The 25,955-nt window shown below is 36.2% G+C and overlaps 1 protein-coding gene across 1 annotated transcript; it reads left to right on the plus strand.

The window, feature by feature from the left end:
* The first annotated feature begins 423 nt into the window (after positions 1-423).
* LOC145680452 (uncharacterized) lies at positions 424-19,447 on the plus strand. The gene is made up of 5 exons (XM_081750999.1): positions 424-1,043; positions 7,276-7,615; positions 9,857-9,992; positions 12,380-12,509; positions 18,927-19,447. The coding sequence occupies exons 1-5, from the start codon at positions 599-601 to the stop codon at positions 19,016-19,018; spliced, it is 1,143 nt and encodes a 380-aa protein (XP_081607125.1). The 5' UTR covers positions 424-598; the 3' UTR covers positions 19,019-19,447.
* The last annotated feature ends 6,508 nt before the right edge of the window (positions 19,448-25,955 follow it).

The raw sequence follows: 25,955 nt of genomic DNA on the forward strand, positions 1-25,955 counted from the left end.
CGGTATGGCATACCACCACACACCGTCTCACTTCGACCACTTTATGGTATTACATGGGAAATATGCCCTCTCCGCTCCCGGCATATAGGAAAAGAAACATTGAAAAATTATATTATTTTTCTGAGCTTCATAGAGAGTAAATTCCACAAATGTTGTTTCATTATGACAAATTTTATGGAGTATGCTCACTATCCCCGTTTGTAAATATAAATAGATAACAGTATGGTCACTCTTGGAGACATACGCTTGGTACCAATCTAGTGTGTGCTCGTTCTAGCCCTTCTTGGCTAGACTTACAAGCCGGAAACTTAACCGAACACATTTTTGGTACCAATCGGTAGATTTGGTGAAGCTGGTGCCCATATAGACGTACACCGATATTTCGCATTCTCTTTCTGGAGAAATTCCAATCGCCCAATGGCTACAATGACACTTACAAACAATTGAATTTGTTTGGGCGCATTAAAAACATTGCGTTTAAGAGTTTTGCTTGAATGGTTCAAGTTTAGTCAATTAAAATAATATGTTTCGTGTAATGAATGAATAAGTGTTTATTTTTTTATGAGATTGTGTGTGAAAGTGAATACAAAGATATTGAATGATGTATACAGTCCCAGGAAATGCATCTAGTGAAGTCATAGTAAACTATCAACAACGAGTGGATGAACTGCGGGAATTAGCTAAGGAATGGAATTTTAGCAATGAAGAATTCGAAGAAATATTAAAAGATGCTTTTAAAGTTGTTGAAGAACGAAAATGTCAAGAGATAGAACAACAGCAAGTTTTGCATAAAACTGCAAATTCAAGAAATAATTTAAATAAGGCAATAGTTTTACTTATAACGCTATTGTCCATTGTAAAATCGTTTTTAAAGTATACCCTCTATTTCATCCTCGCGATATGTGTTACTTATTGTGTTATTGCTTGCCACAATCCAACACAGAAATTTCTCACAAGATATATTCAGGGATGTATATATCCTTTCATGAAGCATTTGCGAATTATTACTATTCCAATTATTGAGAGATACCCATCTTTAACAGGTAAGAATCGAAATTAGAATGAAAACTAATATTTCTGCTATCGTACCGTATTGTCCGAAAGAGGAACTGAAAAGAAATTGTGCAGATTTACAAAATTAATCCATACCTGCATTAAATACGATGCATGTCCGGAATCTGGGTCCATATTTTAAATTATGGTATTGGTACAGGTTAAGTTAAAATGCAACACCTTGCATGGAAAGTGTATAAGCAGCAAATATCCGTAGGCGACTGAATTAAATAGTAATATGGCTGTGCTTAAAAACATATATAAGTTACAACTGTAAAACCTGTAAGTGCTATACGACTATTAAAATAAGTAAGTGTATGTAAAAGAAGTGTATTAGGTGTTTTATTTTTTTTATTGCAAATGAAATGAAATGAAATCTTTTTAAGTTTTGCGTCCCAAGCTTACGCCGGGAAGGCTAAAGCAGACGGCGATAATGAGTAATGAATGACATGGTGGAATGAAGAAAGAGGAAGGAAACGGGAAAATCCTGAGGAAACCCACACACATGGTGTTTGTCCACCTCAAAGTTCATTGGCGCGAGCTGGGATCGAACAAGGGACCTCATTCACCAAATGTGAACGCTCTATCATTGAGCCACCGCAGCCCTCTTTTTTAAAACAAACATAGCGCTATATTGTAATACCAGTACAAGTGCAGTAGGAACTCACATCACTACGAAATCCATATTAAAGTACTTGTAAATGCAACACAAGCACTATCCTAAAATGTGGTACTAACCTATCCTACTCTTCGATCTGTAACTTTAAAGTTGGCCGACAAGTAAGGCATATAGTACAGTGTCTTTCCACTATCCTAGCATACGTGCATACCTACTGTCGTTGACGTGCGCTGTCGCTATGGGCGCATCTGCGCTTGGGCAAACCAGCGTCACCCTTCCCTGACTCGGTTAGATATCATTCGTGGTTTTTAGTGGCCACCATGACTTTTTTTTTCTTCCCATTGAAGCTATTATGGCATATATTCGGATGCTGAATTTATTGACCTCGTCTAAGCTATGTGGGATATCGTCATTTTGACCATTCCAAACATTTTGGAGGACAATAAGATAATTAACGAAATAATTATTTCAATTGGTGTACCTAAACTTGACCTACATGGATATATTAACTTTGTATTTCATGAAATGTACTTTTAGAATCTTGAAACATATTTTCTTACAGGAGGAGTTGACTTTTTGGGAGCAGATGTACTTTATTTACTTTTTGGAAAACATAACCATTATGAGTATAAATACAGCATACGAACATTTCCCATAAAAATTTAAGTAAAATAAAATCAACCAACTTGTGCTGTATGACCACGAAAATTAAGAAGTATCTTCCCAGAGCAGGACAGGGCAAAGCTGGTAAACCCTTCGTGTACTTCCGTAGGATATGCACGTCAACATAGGTATTGGAAGACAGGGAAAAAAACTACATACTTCTTCTGCACAATTTGAAAAGCTGTTGTCGAATATAACAAGAACTTAAAAATTTACCTTGCACTTTAAACATCACATTTCACATTGTCTTGTGCTTGGGGTCCCGGGTTCGATCCCAGCCCCCGCCAAGTGAACTTTGTGGTGGACAAACACCGTGTGCGTGGGTTTTCTCGAGGTTCTTCCGTTTCCTCCCACTTTCTTCATTCCACCATTTCATTCATCACTCATCGTCACCGTCTCCTTTAGCCTAACCGGTATAGTCGTGGGACGTAAAACTCAAAGATTTCATTTTCATTTTTTTTCATTTCACAGAGTATCGGAACTGTTCTAAGGCTAAAGATGGTCCAGCGTCATGTTAATATAGTAAGTTGCACATTTTTCAGGTGTTTCCATTAAGTTGGTAAGGATCTGTATAGTAATGAAATGTAAGTGTCATTGTGTGTCTCTACAGATTTCATTTCACATTGTCTTGCAAAGAGGCTGTCAACTAGACCTAAGAAAAAGATAAATGGAAGACTTGGAATTCCTTTAAATCTCTATGTCCGCTTTTCCACTTCAAGCAGTTCAAATTTATGTTTTAGCCTTCTTTCATATTTCAACGCTATATCTTTGAAATGCCTCATTTGTCACCAATGCTACTTATGTAGAAGAATAAATTATAATTAAGAGTGTGATCATCCCAATAGATGTTTCTTCTGTAAATTTTACAAATCTTTGGTCCCAGATTCTGGACCGGCACCTTATTTACTTTCTTATGGAAAAAGTTGCATTCCTGTCAGGGTTGGCTGGTTTAAACCATGCCCTGGTTTGTATTTATTAAGCCCTCAAAAATCAGTTGTCAGTACACAATTTGCTAACGCGAATAAAATCTGAAAATTATTTGAGATTTAGATTTGTGAAGTTTCAGCATCTATGGCCATTTGGCCCGTCACGTATGAGGGATGACGTTCCTCGGTGAGCACACTATCAGGGGAAATGGAAGGAATAAAGGATTGGGGAAACGAAGGAAGTTAGGTACCACCCCGGCATTTGTCCGGTGTGAATGACGAAAAGCCAGGAAAACCTTATTCTGGATGACTTGCCAGGAAAAGCTTTTTTTGCACTTTTTCGATCGAGTGCCCCCACCGGGAATCGAGCCTGGGACCGCTCAAATCTGAAAATGAGTCTGTCAATTAATTAACTACCCCAGGATGATATAAATATAAATGTACATCTGAGAAGTGGCAAAAAGTTGTGTAAATTAAGAGATGAAACTTTGATTAAGGCACAAATAAAAGTTTTTATTTATTTAATAATTTGGAAAACCAATTAGTCTTCGAAGTATATAGCAGATGATTATTCACAAGGTCTATTCTTAGGAAGTGAATGTTAAAAGTCTTCAGTATGTTATGCAAGTAATAATATAAACATACCTACAAAACATTCTTTGAAAGCACTTGTTTTCAATTTCAGTTTATTAAAAACAATGAGTTAAGGCTTGTGCCTTATCTTCCACTCAGTCTAAGATACTTACATTGCCAACAATATCAAATCACAAGAAAAATGAAAAAAAATAGCGAATATGGCAAGAATATCGAAGAGAGAAAAATTTAAAAATACAAAAGAAATATTAATAATAAGAGTAATGACCATGTGTTAGATAGAATACATACCGAAATAAGTTTTAATGCAGTTAATTGTACTGATAACTCTGAAACAAGAAATATATTTTTCTTAGTTGATTTTTAAACGTGGTTATCAAGAATGACTTCCGAATATCTTCTAGAAGATGATTCCACAATTTCACGGCTGAGATAGTGAATGAATTTGACACAGTACTAGTTCTATACCTCGGCAGAGAAAGTAGTGACGTTTCCTTCTGGTGTTTCGTTGATGAGATTTGTGCTGATATTGAAAAAGCGACATTAGGTACTCAGGTTTTTTTTACAGTAATATCTTAAATAGAATAGTAAGCATGTAATATATACGTCGTACCTTCAGTTTCATCCACTTCAGCTTTTCAAAATAGCTGGTTAAATGATCCAAATATTTCAAGTTAAATATATAACAAATGCAGACATTTTGAAGTCATTGCAGTCTATTCAATAGATGTTCGCTGAAATGTAAATAAATCATATTGTAATATTCTATTCTAGAAAGCACTAAGCTTTCTTTTAGTTTCTTTCCTACGGCGATCGGTAATTTTTTTTTCAGTCTGCGTATGGAACAAAGGAAGAGAAAACTTTTCTGCATATGTAGTCAACGTGACTTTCCCAGTTCAAATGTTTATCAAAAAACGAGTCTCAAATTTCTTACTTTATCAACAACAGGTATTATTACGTTATTTACGAATACATTTGAGATATCATTAAGGTTCGTTTTAAACATCTAATGAAATAATTATCTCTAAACATCAAAGTAACATCTAATTCTCTTGGATCTAATGGAAATAACGTAAGATACCTAGTTATATCATAAATACTGTCACAAGTTTGAATGTGAATAACACAGAGAGTATTAACACCAAGGCAATTTATTTTGGTCATGTTTTACATTGATATTGTATACCTGATATGTTGATATGTTGTACACCTGACGCACGAATCATTTTTCGAAATGTCTCCCCTTGGCCTTAATGCAGGCACGAAGTCTGTCTGGCCACTGGTCAATGGCATTACGCACCACGTCCATGGGAAAATTGTTCACTGCTCGGGTCAAGGATTATTTCCGACTGTCGACAGATGCCGTTTATGGCAGACCTTTGCCTGAAAAACTGCCCAAAGTTTGTAGTCCAACAGGTTAAGGTCCGGGCTGCTAGAAAACCAATCAACGGTAGAAATGAAGTCGGGGACGTTCCGTGCCAGCCAGTCCTGAGTTGTTTTCGCTTTGTGGTCTGGAGCGGAATCCTGCTGGAAGGTTCACCTTTCTCCAGGGAACATGGTAACAGACAGTGGTTTCACTACAGGTGTTAGCACTGTGTCCTGGTACACCTTGACAGATGTTTTAACATCTTGTTCGCAAAAATATAGCTGGGTTGTGTCTGAGTAGCACACTCCCCACCAAACCATCACTGAGGCAGGATGATGTGCCCTCTGAACCCTTGGGGCTGCCTCAGGTCACACCTGAGCACACGAGACATGGAATTTCTGCTGATGTTCATCTCAGCAGCCATCATACTTTGTGTTCGAACAGGATTTCTTCGAATTCTTGCTGCGACTGCTTTCTGGACCTGCGGGATTCGTACCGTTCGTTGTCTGCCACTCCTTGTGCGGTCAGCTGCCGTTGCAGTCTCGGTGTATCACTGTATGGCGCGATACACGAATCTCTTGCTGATTTCTAGGGTTTTCAGGAGGTTGAAAATCTCACCTGCTGTCTTCTCGACCTTGTGTATTGCAATTACTGCTACACGATTTTCGTAATCGCCCCACTCCATCAGAACTCAGTACAGTATCAACGTATGTCATGAACAGCCAAACACACACTACATGCATCTTCCGCTTTATGCACAGATGGCAGCACTGTGCCATTCCGGATGCCTACAGCGGAACTCCAAACTTTGTGACAGTTTTTTTGATATAACTAGGTATATTCAGGTTGATCTTTGCTTTTCTTTTAATCACATCTAGATGTTTTGCAGATCACAATTTAATTTGTTAGTGCTTCGTTGGATTTGCTGAGACATAAAGTTGGGCGTTATCCACGTATAGATGATATTTTGCATGGCTTATAACTTTTGGAAGATCATGAGTATATAATAAGTAAAAGAGAAAACCAAGTACTGTACTTTGTAGTACTTCTTGTTCTAAATATATCCATTGAGATAGATCTTAATCTGTCATTACTGCTTGTTTATGATTGAATAAATATGAGCGTATCCAAGTAATAGCGTTGGAGGAGAAGTTAAAATAAGAACTTAGTTAAGTTAATCTATCGAAGTTAAGTCTGTAAAAAGCTTTTGAAAAATTTAAAAGTACCGCACTAGTTATTTTACTTTCTTCGATTGCATTTCTTATGTCATCAGATATTTTGATTAGAGCTGTTGCAGTGCTATGATGTTTTCTAAAATCAAACTGAAAAGAATTAATTAAATTATTTTCTTGTAAGAAACTTATCTGCTCGTTGAACAAGATATTCTAAAATATTTTATACTCCTGATGTTCCGTTCACAGGTCTATAATATGAATACAGTGAAGGAGAATTTCGCTATGTGCTTTACAAAAGCGGCTTTCCATTATTCAGGAAATATACCTATACTAATGCTTGTGTTACATATGTCACATATGGGATGTACAATATATTGCAAAATATTTTTTTATCATGAGTTGATATTTCATCAGGTCCGCTAGCATTTAATTTTATTTTAGAGATTGTGGATTTAACCTGACTTACAGTAACATCTGAGAAGCTAAATGCTAGTGTTGTGTTGTTTTTGCTCAGCTTAATTTGATTTAATATATTTCTTTTTACGTTCAAGTCGAAATTAGGAATATTCCAGAAATATTTAAAATAATTTAAAGTTTAACCCAGGAGAAACGTTTTGTTTGGTTTTCAGTCCTATACCCAAAAATTTATTCCAAAGCTGTTTGGAATCTTTGACGGAGAGAAGCAGATCCCTAGTAGACTTAATATTTGCCTTTCTTATTTCTTGTATGCACCTGTTTTGTTGATGAAGGAAATTTGCATTTAGAGGTAAGGGTTTTTGTGCTCTGTTTGCGGATATAATTTGATTATGTGTTATTGTTTCTGTCCTTACATATAGAATATATTGTTAATGCTTTACTGATCTGTTTTGGTTGTTACAGATTGGCACGAAGAACAATGCCTTATCAGAAACCCTCTTTATCAAATTGATGAGCTGGATTGTTGGCCATGTCAACACGTTCGAAGCATTTTGGATCTGTCGGGTCTTGACAACTTCACTGAAAGTTATTATCACAGTGGAATTCCGTTTGTTGTAAAAGATGCTGTGAAAGCCGAAGTAAACATTACAACTCTTCAGGATTTATACAGGAAGAACAAGGAAATCCTCGATAGAAGTGCACCAAGAATTGTTTCGAATATTGAGGACTTGGAGTCAGTACGGGAACTATTTGACCCTGGTGTGGCCTCTAGTCTTGGAATCTCGGACCTTCATGTTACCTGGTGAGAGTAATTTTTGTTTCTTTTTCTTGAAGATAGCAAAACAAAGTCCATTCGAAGAAAAAAAAATCATTAATTTACGATAATGTAGAAGCTGGTTAATATATTATTTAGACTTTTTCATCCCGAACACCTTTGTATGTAATTAATAAGAAGAATAGAAAGATATAAATGCTTAAAGAGCCAATAAGTACTGATGAATTGTTTTCTTAAATATTCTCTGCCTGTCATATGGGAAGCATATAATTCTTACTTACTTATTATAAACTAATTATTTTTATTCAAATAGACAAAAAAAAAAGTTACATTCAAGATTAACTTTACAAACAGTTTCAAGATATACTCGCCTCTTCTTCAGTATGGATGACTAAGTTTCGGTGCTAAAATCATTTTATATTGTGGAATTTATAATTGTGATATCGATATCTTTACATTCTTACAGGGATTTTTTTTTTTTTTTTTTTTTAACAAATTTGTTTCACGTGTTTTGAATTCGAAATTTTGCCTACTTCAATTTCTTTGCGAACTGTTCTTCATTTGTTTTCGTTTCTGAAATATTTGAAACAAGAAAAGGATTGTTTAGTATAGCTAATTACTGTTACAGAAGACTTTTTAAAATATTATTTAATTTGTAGTCACTGAAATTAGCACAAGATTGTTATGTAATTACAAGAATTGTGCAGCTTATTCTATATGTACCAGTTTGTGAAAAATTGTGAAAAAATAAAAACTGTGTTCACGAAAAGTAGGCCTAGATGTAAGCATATTTTCCATCACAGAATAAAGGGAGAGAAAAAGATGACACTGATTAATTATAAAGTATTAATTATGTACTGATCTCAAAGCTCTTTTTTTTTTTTTTTTTTTTTTTTTTTTACTTCCAAAACAATATAATTGGAATAAGTGCTATTCATTAGATATATAATTAATATTACAGTGTGTTCCACACGCTCCATTAGTAATAATCATAAAGTAGTTTTCTAAAATGTTGATGATCTACCACAGTGTCAGATCTCTAAAATATGAAATCAGTTTAGCAACGAAACTTAGTGAGACACACCGAAGAAAAAACTAGTAGGTCTTGAAATTGTTTGTAGAATCAGTCTTCTAATGGATGTTTTAATATTTTGATATGCATCTAATAATGTCTATTAGCATTTATTTATTTATTATTTAGACGGGAGGAAGAGTGTGTTAAAATTGTGGCCGCAAAACGTAGTTGCTGAATAGCTATAGAAAGAAAAGAAGTGCATACTTAAATGGCATTCAGAGTGAGAAATGGACCGAAAAATCCAACACGTACCTCCAGCTTAGCGTGCTGATACCCTGCCTAGTCCTGGCAGTCGCAGTTTTTTTTTTTTTTTTTCTGAATTTAATTGAATTCGTGCTTTTAGGGAATAAAGTATTATAAACAATCTACTGTTTCCTTACTAATAGACACTATAGAATACCTATTTATATATTAAGAATAAGCATTAACCTTGTATCCAGAGAGATTATTTCTTCTTGTTATATGATTTTCACCCTCTCTGACGCCTCCTTAAGTAACTTCTCTCTTGCTGCTATTTATTTTCTTAATATTCATCGCCTTTGGCGTGGGAGACCCCTGTTCGATTTCTAGCGAGAGCTCATGTGGTTTGAATCCCACGTTATGTTGGTCACCCACTCTGACAAGTGTCTGAACATTAGTGGGAACTGTGCCGAAAAATAGTTTAAGGTGTGCCCTTTCATGTTAAAATAAATTTGGCTTGAACAAAACTGTTTTATTTTATTTTATTTTATTTTATTTTTTTTTTTTCCAAAAAGGTACTTACTTTCCGCACACGCCTCGTATATAGTTCTGAATCCATCTTATACTGTAGGTTTACATCTCACATAATTTGGAAACTCATATCAAATAAAAAAATAAAAAAAACGCACTTCCATTCTTTTAACAAATCCTTTTAGATACTAAGTTACTTTCTTAGACAAAAGGTATTGAAGATCATTAGAACAATAGACGTATGATTTGAAAAGAAGAGAGAGAAGTCAAGGGATCATAAGATAATTTGATTGCAAGGAAATTAATTTCTACTTTGACTTTTGATTTATTCTTATGTTATTAACAAACCCACATAAATTGAGTCCCTATAACTGTTTAATTACATTGAGTTATGTATAAAGTCCCAGTAGAATTTTTAACATAGAACTGTACATTGTCTTATCAACATATAAAGTTTGACTCAGACTTGTGTCATTCTGTAGGAAAATTAATCGAATTGCTGCGGCGAGAGTGATTCGTGAAGTATTCCCTCGTCCTTATTTCGTTCCGGCAAAAACAGAGGTGGCAATCCAGAGATTCGTTTACATAGATGGACCAGCTGCTCGCCCGTACAATTTGGTAAGTCTGTCTTGAATCATTCCTATTAAGAAAAGAATGTAACCATTTCACCATTTCTTTCAGAGCTAAATTGATGTAGTAATTTCTAGGTAACAATCTGTCTTTGATATGGATACCTCATAGTTTACGTGGCGGATGTTGGAAATTGTAGTATCTTTCGACATGGAGGAGAGTTCACTTTTGTTTTATATTTCCTTTTCTTTAAACAATGGTTTTATTAGATTACTTTTCACCTTCCAGCGTAAGCTTACGGGAGCTTATAATTTCATTCTAGGTATATGTGTATGTATGTTGTTTTTTATTTCTTGGTAACTACTAGCTGAATTTGTACCATATTTGGTGAGCAAGTAGCCCATGGTCTAAGATCACTATATTACGTGGCTGGGCTCGACCAGGGACAGGCTCGTCTCGTCTCATCTCTCTTACGAGGTGTGATCAAAAAGGACGATGAATCATTTTATTAGAAACAAAGTAATAAGCTTACATAGAATTTGATTTAATCTCTTTGAAAGTACTGTCCTTAGCTAGCAATGTACTTATCCCAACATTGAATCCATGACTGAAAGCATTTCTGGAAGGCTTCTTTTGGAAGGGCGTTCAGCTGCTCTGTCGTGGCTCTCTCAATGTCAGAAATTATGAAAACGTTTTTCTTTAAGCACGGTTTTAATTTTTGAGAAGAGCCAGAAGTCGCATGGTGCTAAATCTGGTGAGTAAGACGGATGTGAATAGACAAGAACACTTTTTTTTTTCGGCCAAAAACTCGCGGATGAAAAGCAAGGCGTGGCATGGTACGTTGTCGTGGTGAAGAAGGAAACCATTTGCCCATTTAATCGGCGGTTAAAATGCTTTTCACAAATCCATACGAGATGCTTAGTTGTTCGGAAAGCTTTCAAATAGTCACTCACATGTTTGAACAAATCATTTGTGCCACATTTTGCACGTTTTCATCTGTTTTTGACGTTGAAGGACGTCTCGATCGTCACTTGTTTTCAATCGACTCCTTACCGCTTTTGGATCACTCATACTACTTGTAAACAGTCTTTAGTGCCACCGTTTCATCGCCATACACTGATTTTGACATTTCGTGAGCTTCTTTTGCACATTTTTGGTAACTACTGGCTGGATCTGAACGAATTTTGGTGGGCAAATAACCCATCGTCTGAGGAATGAAGCTCTCAATTTTGGTTGCCAGGAGTGATGGTGGTATGGACTCGTCTGCAATGGCACGAGCATTTTCCAAGGATCCGCTTCCAAAGGGTTCCTAAAGAGCTAATCCGAACATGATGCTCACCCACAAGGATAATTTTCAATATTTTTTCACAAAAACGAAATTTGACAAACCAGCTGCGAATGTCGTTCATTCGCTATTCAGGTCCAAATGCACTTTTTTCTTGTTTGTTTACGTGCTTGTTTCCTGTGAAGAAGTAAAGAAAAAGCATTCGCAAATGTGTTCTCTATGGTGCACTTTGAGACAACCCTGTTCAACAAAACGCTACCACCTCCTGTTTGCTGGACGTACACTGAGGTTTTAACGTTGGATGCGTCACCTCAGTCTATCCCTGTGTTGTGCTGCTGAAATGAGATTCCCACCAGACATCAAAGTGGACATTTTATTGGTACCAACCTAATACCTCGATATTATTAGTAACAAAAATTGTACTCTTAAATATTTGGACTTTGACAGAGCCTCTGTGAAGCTTTCCTTGATAATACTGAAAACTTCGCTGAATGATGCAGATGTGCTATACGGTTGGCATACATGTGAATGTAATGCATTCAGTTTTATTTTTCTATTTACTTTTTTTGGTTTGTGTTGAGTATTCACATATGTATACTTTATTCTGTCATTTTTCATGTGATGCAATTTATTGGCATATTTCTATTAGTTGTTTTACGCAAAGCACTGATTTGAATTTGTATACAACATTTTCTCTGTAAAATAACGAATATTTTACGGTTACATGTTTACGGTTACATTTGATCAAAATTGTTCTACTCATAATTGAAATAACACAAATACTCAATGTCACCTTTGGTTCTCTTTAACAGAGAACTGAAGCTTCCTTTCTGTAGAGACCGACGTTTGTTTCTTTCTTCGGAAATTGGTTTGATTGTTCGTAAAGATAAATCGATTGAGCGTAATTTCATACAGAAAAAAAAAATCTAGGCGATATATATTCATATACTAACAATTACCAATTTTTTCCAGTGCTCGCTGAACTGTATGTTCATTAGAAAGGTATGGTTCGCTTCGAATAACGTATTAACATTATTCTAGACAAACGTTTAAGTAAATACATTTGTTACTCTCAACTGCACAATTACTGTTAAGACATGGTGAATACTTATGTGCAGTTGCAGTAAAATATCTATGTGATTTGTTTCAGCCCATGACGGATTTTGCCAATATTTGGCTTATTCAGGGATTTGGAGAAAGACTGGTTATCTTAGTGCCTTCCGAGGAGTGTAGCAGAGTTTGCTCAAGCGTTTCCATTGTTGTACAACCTAAAGATCTTTGTAAGTATTTTGATTAAACATTTATCAAAATATAAGTCAGACAGTTTTACACATAATATATTTTCAGTTCTTTGTTAACTCTTTATTTCCTGTAACGAAATGAAAATAGAATCTATCATTGATAAGAATTGTTTTTTCTATGAATCAAACATCATCTAACATGTTGATAAAAGCTTTATGTAGATTGTTGTATGGTGTAAACATACAGCTGCTTTCTCGATTAGTTTAAAATAAACTGCGATTTTTTTTTTTTTTTTTTCATTTCAAGCTTGAGTTACACAGGCCTTGAACATAACAACAAATGACAGACTTTAGGTGCATGTGCACAACTGGATTATCACTTACCGAAGAAAAAACCTTACGAAATACTCAGGAAGATAATAGCAGAAGTCAAAATAGAAGCATATGTCCCAGGACAGTTCGTAGTGATGTATAATTATTATTTTCTGCAGTGTTACAAATTAAATTTTGTTCGACACAATTTTAGGACTAAAAAGAAAAATTCGTTCTTATTTTTATGCAGATTAAAAATAAGATGAAGAGAGAGGATCTGGGTGCAGTTGTGTTCTAACCAACACTCCGATCTTTAGGTCTATCAAATGAATAGAAAACAATATGAGCCTGTAGTACAGCATACAAATTGAGAATTTTGTTGTACTATGTGCCAAATACAAGTTCTGTAAAATAATTATCAGAAGAGAATGGGGAACTAAGCTTGTGTTTCTCATGTTTAAATTATTGTTAGACCACTCTGAAGCATTTCACAGTAGTGAAAGTGAGCGAAATATTAGAAATTGAAAAAAAAAAAAGGTCATGGTTCATATATATATATATATATATATATATATATATATATATATATATATATATATATATGAATTAAATGGAAACACGTCAGATGTATGAGTTGGCAACGGTCAGGGCAAATACAGCTCCAGGTTGTTAGTGGTGGTGTGTTAGGGCAAATTCCGTACTACGTGAGGAGCAGTAGAACAGCAGTGTGCAGTGAACTGACCAAACCAGAGTAAAATGGTAAACCTCTCTAATTTCCAAAGCTAGGGTAAATGTTGACCTCTTATGTGGTGTGGCCGTGAGGAAAGTGTCAAGAGTGTCAAGTTGATGACGACCAGGAAGATTGACGGTAAAACCGCATTGGCGAAGAGGAATAGTGATCTAATGAGACTCTCAGTGACAGGTCCCGCCGAGTAGTGAAGTGGATTGTCACTCAGAACCATCGTGCAACTGCGATGAAAGTGATGGAGAAACTCAAGTAATACAGCCTGTATCAACAATTGCATTCCATCACGAGTTACGTGACATGGACATGCGGAGTCAGGTTGCAGGGGTGAAACCGCTAATAAGAGACTATAATGCTTTAGCTTTAGCACAAAGTCAATGCTGTTATGAGCATGCAATATGGACCGCTGATGACTGGAAACGTGCGATATGGTCGGATGAGTCATCATTTACCTTCACGGGCCATGTTTATTAATGGCGGACGCCCAAAGAAACAGGGACACGATCCACAGTGTCTTCGCCTAATCTTGAAACATGGTGAGGACTCTGTGATGTTGTGGGCAGTAATATCGTACTTTCCAGTGGGTTTTGTGCTGACGCTTACATGTCGCCCGTTGTATTATGTCGACATTTTAGGAGACAATGTGCATTCTATGTTTCATATGTTGTCTCTGGACAATGAAGATAATGCGCCCATTCACACAGTTGGAATGTTGCTGAGTGGTTTGAGGAACATCAGGATGAAGTTGAATATCTAACCTGGACTTGAACATTAATTGAACATGCGTGAACCGTTTTGGGGGACACGAGCCTGGCACAATTTTCGCTTCAATCTTTTCTCACAAAACTGAATGATGTGTAATATCTCGCAAATTGTGTAATATTCCACTTTGTCCATTCCTATGTCTCCATTTCACTGAGGGGGCCGCGGTGGCTCAGTGGTAGAGCGTTCACCTCTGGTGCTTGAGGTCCTGGGTTCGATCTCTTCCCCGCCAAGTGGACTTTGTGGTGGACAAACACCGTGTGCGTGGGTTTTCTCGGGGTTCTCACGTTTCCTCTTACTTTCTTCATTTCACCATTTCATTCATTACTCATCATCACCGTCTCCTTTAGCCTAACCGGCATAACCGTGGGACGTAAAACTCAAAGATTTCATTTTTTCCATTTCACAGAGTATCGGAACTGTTCTAAGGTAAAGGTGGTCCAGCGTCATGTTAATATAGTAAGTTGCACATTTTCCAGGTGTTTCCATTAAGTTGGTAATTATCTGTATATTATTCATAACCACATTTGATTATTTTCTTAGTGCTTTTGGACGCGTTTAACTTGTGTCATTACGTAAGGGTTTAAGTTTGAAAAGCGATAATAATAATAATAATAATAATAATAATAATAATAATAATAATAATAATAATAATAATAATCGAAAGTTAGTGGTTATGGAAGAAAGTGGAGAAAGTTTTACAAAACTTGAAAACACGGGAAAAACACAAGAGCACATTTACCACGAATTCATAGCTTGGGATCGAACCAGGAACCCTTCTCTCTCCATTTGTAAACTTCTAGCACTAATCTACCATGCCCGTTTTACGTTTGCAGTTTTTGACATCAGTAGTTGTACTCTCGAAATTACACTTCATTTTTGCAGATAGAATGGCTAAACGATCAATTTGAATAGCATTTTCACACATTATGATTATAATATAGGGGCAGTAGGAAAAGAGTAGGAAAAAAAAATCAGTTACATATTTTTCTTCGAGTGCCGCGTAATAAACATGATTTGTAAAACATCATCGTTTGAACGAGGTATACACTTCAAATTACTAGTGGCCCCGCATAGCGTAGTCGCTAACGCTCTCCCCTTCGGTGCGACCAGTCCTGGATTCGATTCCCGGTGGGGGCACTCAGTCGAAAAAGTGTGAAAAGCTTTTGCAGGCCAGCCATCCTGAGTAAGGTTTTCCTGAGTTTTCCTCACTCACACCAGGCAAATGCCGGGGTGGTACCTAACTTATGGGTCCCAGGCCGCTTCCTTCCTTCCCCAATCATTTCTTCTTTCATTTTCCCTGATTGTGTGCTCGTCAAGGGACGTCATCCCTCATACGTGACGGGCTAACGTGGCCATAGATGCCGAAAGCCCAGAAATTTAAATCCTTCAAATTACTCACCTCTCTGGATAATTAAGTTTCTAAGTAAAGATTATGCGGTTGGTAAGTCGAACACCTTTATTAGTCAATATGGAGTGTAAAAGGGAATGTTCGAACAATATTAATTATAAGGAAAATGGAATTTGATATTTGACGAAAGTTGAAAAAATCAAGAACAAAATGTGTATATATATATATATATATATATATATATATATATATATATATATATATATATATATATATATGTACGAGTATGTACTGGTTGGTTATTCGTTCACAGTTGCCATAGTCTGTTTTAGCCTAAAGCCAAAAAACATTGATCATACATTCAAGTTCATATTTTGGTGCATATTTTCTAGAATAGACGGGGTGAAAGGGAAGATTCATTTTACTGGGTGGTCCAAAAGTCTGGAATAAATCCTGTAAGTAAATGGTATATGCAATGTCGACTGGACAAACATTGATATGGTCATTGTGAATGGGGACAAAGTTTTTTTAAATGGGAGAAAGCCATACGATATATCAATTGACACTAATAAAAGCTCATAAAAACGGCGGTAGCATCAGATTTTGCATGAAGGTAACGATGAAGTTGATAAACAAGGTTTTCTGGAGAAACATTTGGAGATAATGACTTTTATATAACGTGCTCAAAATGTATCCTATCATGAATCAATGTGAGTACTATGCGCTTTTCCCAGTCCATATGTACCCGAAGATGATGATCAGGTCAAATGTCACGTTTTCGTAAATGCGCTGATAGGTGATAAAAGAACGCGGATTTTCAGATGAAATCATTGCCTTCCAAGTGACCTCACAGGCAGAAGTCCAATGATATGAGATCGGTGGAAAAAGGTGGTGGCCAATCATGTGCTGCCTGAGACCTATCCACATTCCAGGAAATTGTATTTTCAGGTACTTCGGCACCACGTTAGCGCAGTGGGTCTGTACGCCATCGTGCTGGAGGAACTGGGGACCCAAGGGCGGAAACACTCCCGGCATAATGAATGATCTAACAGCTGTTGATACTCTGAGTTACTGAAGGTGACCAGTGAAGAAGGTCCAGTGACCCGTGTTCCCCATATCCCGCATCATACAAGGAGCATTTCATCTCCACGGAAACACTGTTGCCTTAAGATAAAATCGAATGCCTATCGGTTTTCTGAGCTTTTGGTAGTATCAATCGATAAATCGCATGGTCCAGTTCTCCATTAAATAAAAATGGACTTGGACCTAAGATGACGAACTTAGTTGTATGACCAAAAACTTTGCTTCTTACAATGACCATTTTGGTGTTCATCCGGTCGATATATGCATACATCATCTACTCACAGTATCTGTTCCACACTTTTGGACAATCTTGTAAATTAGTAGCAAAAAATTAACGAGTAACGTTTTAATGTTACTTAGTATGAAATCACTTGGCCTTCGTGAGTTGCGTTACTTCCTCTTGTTTATCTTTCTTTATATATTTTCCCTCGAAGACACTTTCTTGAGAAATACCTACAGAACACAGGATTATTGGGAAACCTTTTGTTTTGTGATATCACTCATAGATCCTTACACATCTTCACTTATATATACACATTTTCTTGATAATTAAAGTTTTAAATGCCACCCATAGAGTATAGAAAACCATTTACAAGTCTTTTAGGATACACATTTCAATAAAACTATAATAATAATAATAATAATAATAATAATAATAATAATAATAATAATCCATAAAATATTCTACTTTTGGCATAAATTTTGAACACACCCCACCCCCATAGAATACGAACTTTAATCGAAGTGATATAATAAAAATTCACTTTGAGGTAGATACTGTGTTTCAAAAGTCACTTCAAACCGGTGAGCTGTTTTCCTGACTCCCAAAACTAAGGATTCGACACTATTCTCTGTCATTTTGGATATTTTATTTTTCACACACATTCCATGCCTGTATAAGTTGAACGTGAACTTAAAAAACACCGGGAATTTCAGCATTCATCTCAGCGATTATGAAAACTATGGATTAAACACTAATATAGGTCGTTTTCGATTATTTTTACATGTTATTCCTTTCTATCCCCACTCTAGTAGAGGTAGAGGTGTCTTTACTCCGCATCATTTTTCCTTAGATTGTAAATCATAAGTGTACCACGTTTGGTTGAAATTGCTCAAAGTGATTCAGAGTTATGATGGAACATGCATGCGTAGACGTACACACAGCCGTCCATCTTTATATATAGATAGATGGATGTATATGTAAGAGCAACGCATTCGACGTTGCCCCTGTAAATTCTGTTGTTGCCTAAACTTCGACATAAATATCACTGGGATTCACACCTAACAACTTAGCGACCCCGAAAATACAGTAATCAACGGTGGACCCTGATGGATTCGACAGTAATCTCGATTGTCTTACATATTTTACTTTTCACCCTTCCTCATCCCTATTCCGATGGGGGCTGAATTTGGACTTCAACAGTGTCGAGAATGTGACTGTTCTTAGCGACTCGGAAAATATGGATTCGACACTATATAGGGCGTTTTCGATTATTTTTACATATCACTTCCGTCCCACCCTCTAGGGGTGCTAATGGGGGCTGGACGTGGGTTTAAACGGTATCGGGACTGAAATATATATATATAGCGATCCCGAAAAACTATTAATTTGACACTAATATCGTTCGTTTTCGATTATCCTTCTCCCAGGGATGCTCATAAACTTAAATTTAAGCAGCATCTGGAGTGTCACGATTCACTTTAGCGACTCCGAAAACTATGTATTCAACACTGATATTGATCATTTTTATGTCATTCCACACACTCCAAGATGTCAGAAGGATCTTACTTACCACAGTAATCTTTTCCAGGTTGTATATAATGTGTGTACTAAGTTTAGCTCAAAATTACTTCACACATTCCCGAGTTACTGGAACATGTACTTTATATATGTGTGTACTAAGTTTAGCTCAAAATTACTTCACACATTCCCGAGTTACTGGAACATGCACTTTATATATAAAGTGCATGTTCCAGTAACTCGGGAATGTGTGAAGTAATTTTGAGCTAAACTTAGTACACACATTATATACAACCTGGAAAAGATTACTGTGGTAAGTAAGATCCTTCTGACACCTTATATATGCGTAAGGTAATTTTCGCATAAATAACATTTTTTATTTCCTGAAGTTTTTGTATTTTTACAAATTTGATAATCAATTCATTGTTTTATATAAATCAATTTTTGCTTCTTTATTTTCAGTGTTTTATAATTGGCAGTTTTGGAGGCCAAAAAGTTTACCTGTCGAAGGCAGTAAAAACCTAAGTATAACCTTCATTGGATCATTCTATTAGAGAAATATTGTAGCATGTAAATTTATATATACTGTATATATACACACACGAGGTGGTGATTTTTTAAATTTTATACCTTTCATTCTAAAGTTAACGAACTTTTGTAATTTATTGTATTTGAAGGGTAAGGGGAAAAAACAAGGAATGTCCATGTGTGTGCTTTTTTGGGTGCTTTGTCCTATCTGTTGGTGACTCTTAGTACTATTTGACAGTATATGCCATGCATGCCTAAATGTCGAAACGTCCATGTAAAACGGGGCAAAAGATTTGACTACTCTATTCTTTATTACGCGGTTTAAAATATGAAAACGCCGTTTTCTCGAAAATCCAGTTTTGTGACATTCCTCCTTTTTTTTTCCTTACCCTTCATTTATTTTCTTTCATTTAGAAGAAAACGTTTCAATAAAATAGTTTGTAGAATTATTAAATAGTATTTATTTAAACATGTTTCCTTATCTTAAATAAATTATAATATTTAAATGCAGGTAAGTAACCCACACTGTGTTATGATAATAGCAGCTTCTAAGAGATATTGCTTACATTAGGCGCGGAAAAGCATTGTGAAGCTTTTCTATGTGTGTCTATATATTCAGGCTTTGTATAGAATATCTTCGTTAAGCAAACTAAGACAAAATAATAACATCAATCTCAAAATAATAACATCGTTGTATTTATTGATCTAGAAAAGACTTTTGACCGCGTGAATTGGGAATTGTTGTTGGGAGGTCTAAAGAAGGTTAGGATAGAATGTAAAGACCGAAGACTCATACGAAACTTACAGAGGAACCAACAAGCAAATGCTACAATAGGGGAGGAAATGAGAGGAGAGTGTAATTGGAAGGGGAGTTCGACAAGGATGCTGTCTTTCGCCAACATTATTTAATATGTGAATACAGTTTTCAGATTATGTGGCGTTTGTTGCAGAATATGAAAACAAAATCAAAAGATGTTTTAAAAAACTCGAGGAAGAGCTGCGAAGAATATGGAATGAAAATAAATGTTAGGAAGACAAAAGCCATGGTGAATGGAACGAAGCGGTCGGTGTCAAATATAAAGAGGGAAGAAAATAGTACAGGTGACTAGTTTTCGATACCTGGATAGTAGTATTAGTGATGATATAAAGTGTGAACGTAAAATAAGAGCAGGAGGAGGAAAAATACTATTTTGTGGGATCTTTAATAAAGAGCTGAAAAAAGAAAACATTTATAACACGTTGGGCAGAAACATGGACATTACAATAAATAAATAAAATAAAATGATGAAAAACGACTGGAAGCTTTCGAAATGAGGGTGTTACAAATGGTAAGATAGAAAAGAACAATTTCAGTGGTATTGGTTAAGAAAGAACTCTATCATAAGGGATATGCTATAGGATATGGTGGTAGGAAAGAGAGAGAGAGGGCGAAGAAATCTACAATTAATGGACGATATCAAAACAGAGAAATCGCACATGAACACGAAGAGGTTAGCTTAAAGACTGTGGAGCGTGGAAGCTTCTCAGTTACAGCAAGTGACCTGCCAATAATAGCAGAATACCTATGATAATGATGGTTCTGTTTTTTGCTCCCGACACTGAGATCTATATGATGGAAAAGTTTGATAATGGCTTAATTAAACATTATCTATTTAGCAGTATATATTTCACTAAAACCAATGCATTGAAAGTATTTTAAATTTAATTCAAAAGGTTTAATTTGCTCTGCTGTAAAAATGTACAGCGGTGGACACTTCTAAATGGTACAGCCGTATGGAAATTTACGGCTAAAGTGTACCATTTAGAAGTGTCCACCGCTGTACACATCATGTTTTGCAATCCTCGGATTGATCTGTAACTCAATGAAATAGGTACATTTTTTTTTTTTTTTTTTTACTACAAGTACGAGGCGCATGTCAAAAAAAAAGACTAATATTATTTTACGCGGGGTAATATTGATGAAGAGCATGCGCAACAGCATGCCCTAGTATTCTATGCTTGCCACAGAGATAGAATCTTCAGAATGAAGTTTGGGACATGCAAGTAGCAGTAAGACGAAATGGCTGCCGTAATACAAAATCTCGCCAAATGTGAAGTGAGATCTGTCATACGATTTCTGAACGCCAAAAGACCTCCATCGGTAATTGTGTGCCATTTACGGACCGATGTAATGAGTAAAGGGAAGATCAGGCAATGGTGCAGAGATTTTCGGGAAGGGCGGTCACATGTTCATGACGAAAGCGTAGCAGAGGGCCTAATTTTCAGACGAACGATCTGGTGGAACGCGGTAAACGTGGGATCCAATCGCATGTTCACAATAAGAAGAAAGAATTACCAGAAGTCTGCGGAAACGTCGCATCCAAGTGTGACTGGCAAGTTTAGTTATCACAAATTGTGTGCAAGATGAGTGCCAAAAACGCTGGTAGATGCTTGCATAAGAATGATAGCTGCACGTAATTATTGGAGGGATGGCCTCTTTTCTCACATAGTGAAGGGGAATTAAACCTGGATATTATACGCCACTGGTGAGTCAAAGTAGCAGTGAATGCAACGGCGCCACTCTGGTTCTCCTAAAGTGAGGAAATTCAAAATATAGTCAGTTCACAAAATCATGGCAGCCATGTTTTGGGACCAAAAGGGCGTGATTCTTGTGGAATTCTTGGAACCAGGACGAACGATTTAGCACGTGTGTATTACCAAACACTAAATAATCTGCGAGGTGCCATCTAAAATTGACAGAAAGGAATGCTACACTTTTGAATCCTAATTATGATAACACCCACCCACAGAGCAGCTCGTACTGTTGAGACAGCGCAAAGATTTCGATGGGAACTATTCACGCATCCACATTACAGCCCCGAGCTTGCCCCCAGCGATTACTTTCTTTCTCTTCACTTGAAAAAGTCTCTCTTAGCGTTTCAACAACAGTCAAGTGTTCAAGACATCAGTTCTAGACTGGCTTCACTCTCAGGTGGTAGATTTCTACACAGAGGGTATACGGAAGCTTGTGCCACACTACCAGAAATGTCAGAAGGTTCATGGTGATTACGTAGAAAAATTGCCAAGATGTGTGTTTCTATATCGGTCACAGTAAATTTCTTGTAGATTTTTTTTTTTTTTTTTAAAGGGAAAGAAACAAATACATAAGCTAAAATATGCACATTTTATTACAACAGTCTGCTCTCATAAGAAGAGCAGAGCTTACAACATACACTGTAACATTCATCTTTTGCAACAACTTAATGTGTTTCATTACTATTATTTTCGACAACTATTATGCGTAGCGCTGTGTGTATCTGTAAATTCCTTAAAAAAAAAAAAAAAAAAAAGGTAGTGTTCTGAATTAATTAAATTAATTACATCTTAAACACACACACAACTGATTTTGTATTGACGGCTATGTACGTAAATGTAATACTAAATACGTTTGAACACACAATCGAACACAAATTAATTTTTAACATACCCCTGATATTTTTTATTAACTTTTTTTAGAGGTGACGAACTTCAAAAGAAAAAACAAAACAATAGTATTGCACAGAAGTAAGTGTTACCGTTGATCTATATCCTACACAAGTTAAATATTTACACATTATTTTTATTATAAGTGTGATCCCTTAGTGCAACTAAAAATTAATTCAAGAAAAAATGTGTGAAAGAAATTCTTTAGTAATTACAATCATATCGCTACCACCAAAGATCATTCTTCTATGGCACTTTCTCTAGTTTTACCACTGGTTTGATACTCTGTGAGTCTTGTTAACCCGTAGTAATGAAATATTAAAGCCAGCTTAGCACCGTAACTTTGAATAAAGGTTATCTTAGTACCATGACACTTTATAAAAACAAAATCAGTTTTCGTTTTTAATCAGATTTTATGAATATATGTTTGTTACGAATGATTACTTTTAAGATATTCAGTGAGAATGAACAAATAATTACGACGGAAGACACCACTAAACTCTGAAAATCCCTACCTGCTGAATTCAAGCCAAGAATGTTATAAAACAGAGGATCTGCCCATATGTATCTTCATCCTATTAAATCAATGAAGCTAAAAAACAACCGAACATCGGCACGTCTGATTGGCTACTTTCGTTTCCGCCATGATTGTTGGTTCAAAACATTGCGATCTTATTGGGCGGAATGGGCAGAGTAGGGGTGGCGAAACTGTGACGTACAGCTTCAAGATTTTGTTGCAAGGGCAATTCCTCTATTTTATAACATCCTTGATTCAAGCAGTAAATTCTCTTTATGTCGATTTATTTCAAAGCCATATCTCTGTGGAACGCAGTAATCTCAAGCACCGTTAACAAGAAGTTGGGAGTTCTTAACACGTTGACTGCCGTGAAGCCCGCATATGGGCTTCACATAGTTCTTCACAGGGGCCATAAAACCCACATGTGGGCTTCACATTTCTTCTTCTTCAAGTCGTGTTTTCCACGCGTGGGCTTTAGTCTTGGCTTTGTTAAAGGAGTTTATGTGGCCATGCGGCCCTGAAGTAAAATACATATGAATGGCCTGCGGCGCAGATGAGAAGTATTGTTTCTGCACGTATGCAAATTTATGCTAACTCATTCAGGATAAAACATTTGATGGCTCCGGGGTCGGAATTGAATTTCGGCCTTGGCAGTCAACGTGTTAAGTACACATCTATATGGTACTACGATATGGACGCTACGCGCTGAGAATTTTTCTCGCAAGATCCTTTCCTATATAAAATCCTTTTCAGGCGCGGAAGAGGAAAGAAATGAAATGAAATGAAACTTACGGACACGGTCATGTCCTTTCGAGTAAAGAAGACGGATGATCAATGAAAGTAAATGATAATATTACATTTTTCTGCTCTCCCACCGGGAATCGAACCAGGGACTACGTGCACCAAAGGCATACACGCTAGCTTCTAGACCAACGGGGAGGGCCGAGAAGGAAAAAAGGTTTTCAAAACAGAAAATTTATGGACTCCGTGTTCATTCATAAAAATATAATTTCCATGAAATTCCTATTTAAACCACCGTTAAAATTGTGTTCCATTGGAATTTTCGAAGTCTATATTTGGATAATTCCAAGTCGGTATTTCACCAGTTTCACGGATACTGTATTTTCCTATTTTCATATTGAACATTCGGTGGGAACACACGTGTAAAAGCTTTTTCAGACCAACAATCCAGAGTGAGGTTTTCTTCATTCAACCACGCAAATGCCGGGATGGTACCTAACATATAGATCCGAGACTGCTTCCCTTTCCTCGGATAGTGTGATCGCTGAGGGACGTCATCCCTCATAGTGGCGGGCTACTATGGCCACAAAAATCCCTATAAAAAAAAAATCATACTGAACATGTTCAATTAGTACCTCTAAGTGCAAGTATTGTAAGTAAATACTACTTTATTTTTTAATTATTTGTAGTAAAATTGATCTTATTTTCAATACTTCTTAAACAAAATCGATTTTTTAAAGATAAATTTTACTTTTCTTTCTTCTTTTCTTAATGATTGTCTCAACTTTTCTACCTATATGGTTGGTAGGATTAAGAGTTTCACGTCCCTTTCAGCAGCGAGGCTATATGAGAGATGCACCTACAGCTTAACGTGGAATCCGAACCACATAAGCTCCCATCAGGAATCGAACTAAGGCTTCTCCCACTGAAAGCGTGTACGTTAATTATATAGCCACAAGAGAGCTCTACAAATATCCAGATTGCGTCCAGAATTCAGCCCGGATAACTGGAGTTTAACTATAGGTATAAAGAAGGTATGTGCATAGAAAAAGGAGCAAGATGTAAGTGCATCATTAACATTTTAAGAGGGTCAAAAGGAAAATAGTTGCAACATCTAACCCAGTCTAAAACTTATTGTCAGACCTACTAAGTTTGAAAGCAGATGTTCTTTTTTCTTGCCGGACACGTTAAGAGAATTTAGGAGGTATACCGTGTAACACGAAGGGATGAAACGAAATTTTTTTAAGGTTTACGTCCCATGGTTATGCCGGCTAGGCTAAAGGAGATGACGGTGATGATGAGAAATGAAGGAAATAATGGAATGAAGAAAGTGGAGGAAACGCAAGAATCCCGATAAAACCCACGCTTATGGTGTCTGTCCACCACAAAGTTTACTTGGCGCGAGCTAGGATCGAATCAAGGACCCCATGCACCATAGGTGAATGCTCTACCACTGAACCACCGCGGCCCTATGAAAGGATGGGCGATGGGCATCTACGCTTAAGAAAATTGCATCGCCTAATTATTTACACAATAAAGGCGCTAAAAGAAAACAATACATTAACTATTGATGTTTCTTCAATAGTAGAAGTCAACTATCAAATGTTCATTATTTTAAATTTATAAAGCTTCATTCAATTTGATCGCAGTATTTTTGTAGACTAGTCATGCTCAAAATACATCCCAATGCAATTATTTTACAAAAGAATATTTGTTTAAGCACGTTAAAATTTATAGTTTGGTTAACAAGCCACAGAGTACATTACAATGAAAACTCATCAGTATTATCTATAATCACCTTATAAAGGTCTTAGCGTATTTTTTTAAGTGTAAGCATAAGCTGTACTATAATCGGATTTTAGTTTCATACGGTAATAATAATTACACAGCAAAACCATCATGATCACCTCGCTAACGGAACCTGATTTCCATTACACGCCATACTTTCTCAGAAAATATTCTACACATTGTTTACTACAGTGATAAATCTACATTCATGTTGGAAAATAAAACCACTTAGAATAAGACATTTACCCCACATATATAACTAATTTCAATCTTTTTTTTGTAAACCTAGGAACTAGCTTTATTATAACAAGTACTACACCTATTCCTAATGCCACTTTTTTATATGTAAATTATTCGTATGCTGATGAAAAACTGCAAGAATAAACCAGCTTCAGTTACTTGATATGACCCACATAAAGCGAGATTCTGTACTTTCAGTGTGACCTATTTCTTTT

This window comes from Thermobia domestica, chromosome 3 (assembly GCF_964235325.1).
Source record: "Thermobia domestica chromosome 3, izTheDome1.hap1.1, whole genome shotgun sequence".
Taxonomy (NCBI): Eukaryota; Metazoa; Arthropoda; class Insecta; order Zygentoma; family Lepismatidae; genus Thermobia; species Thermobia domestica.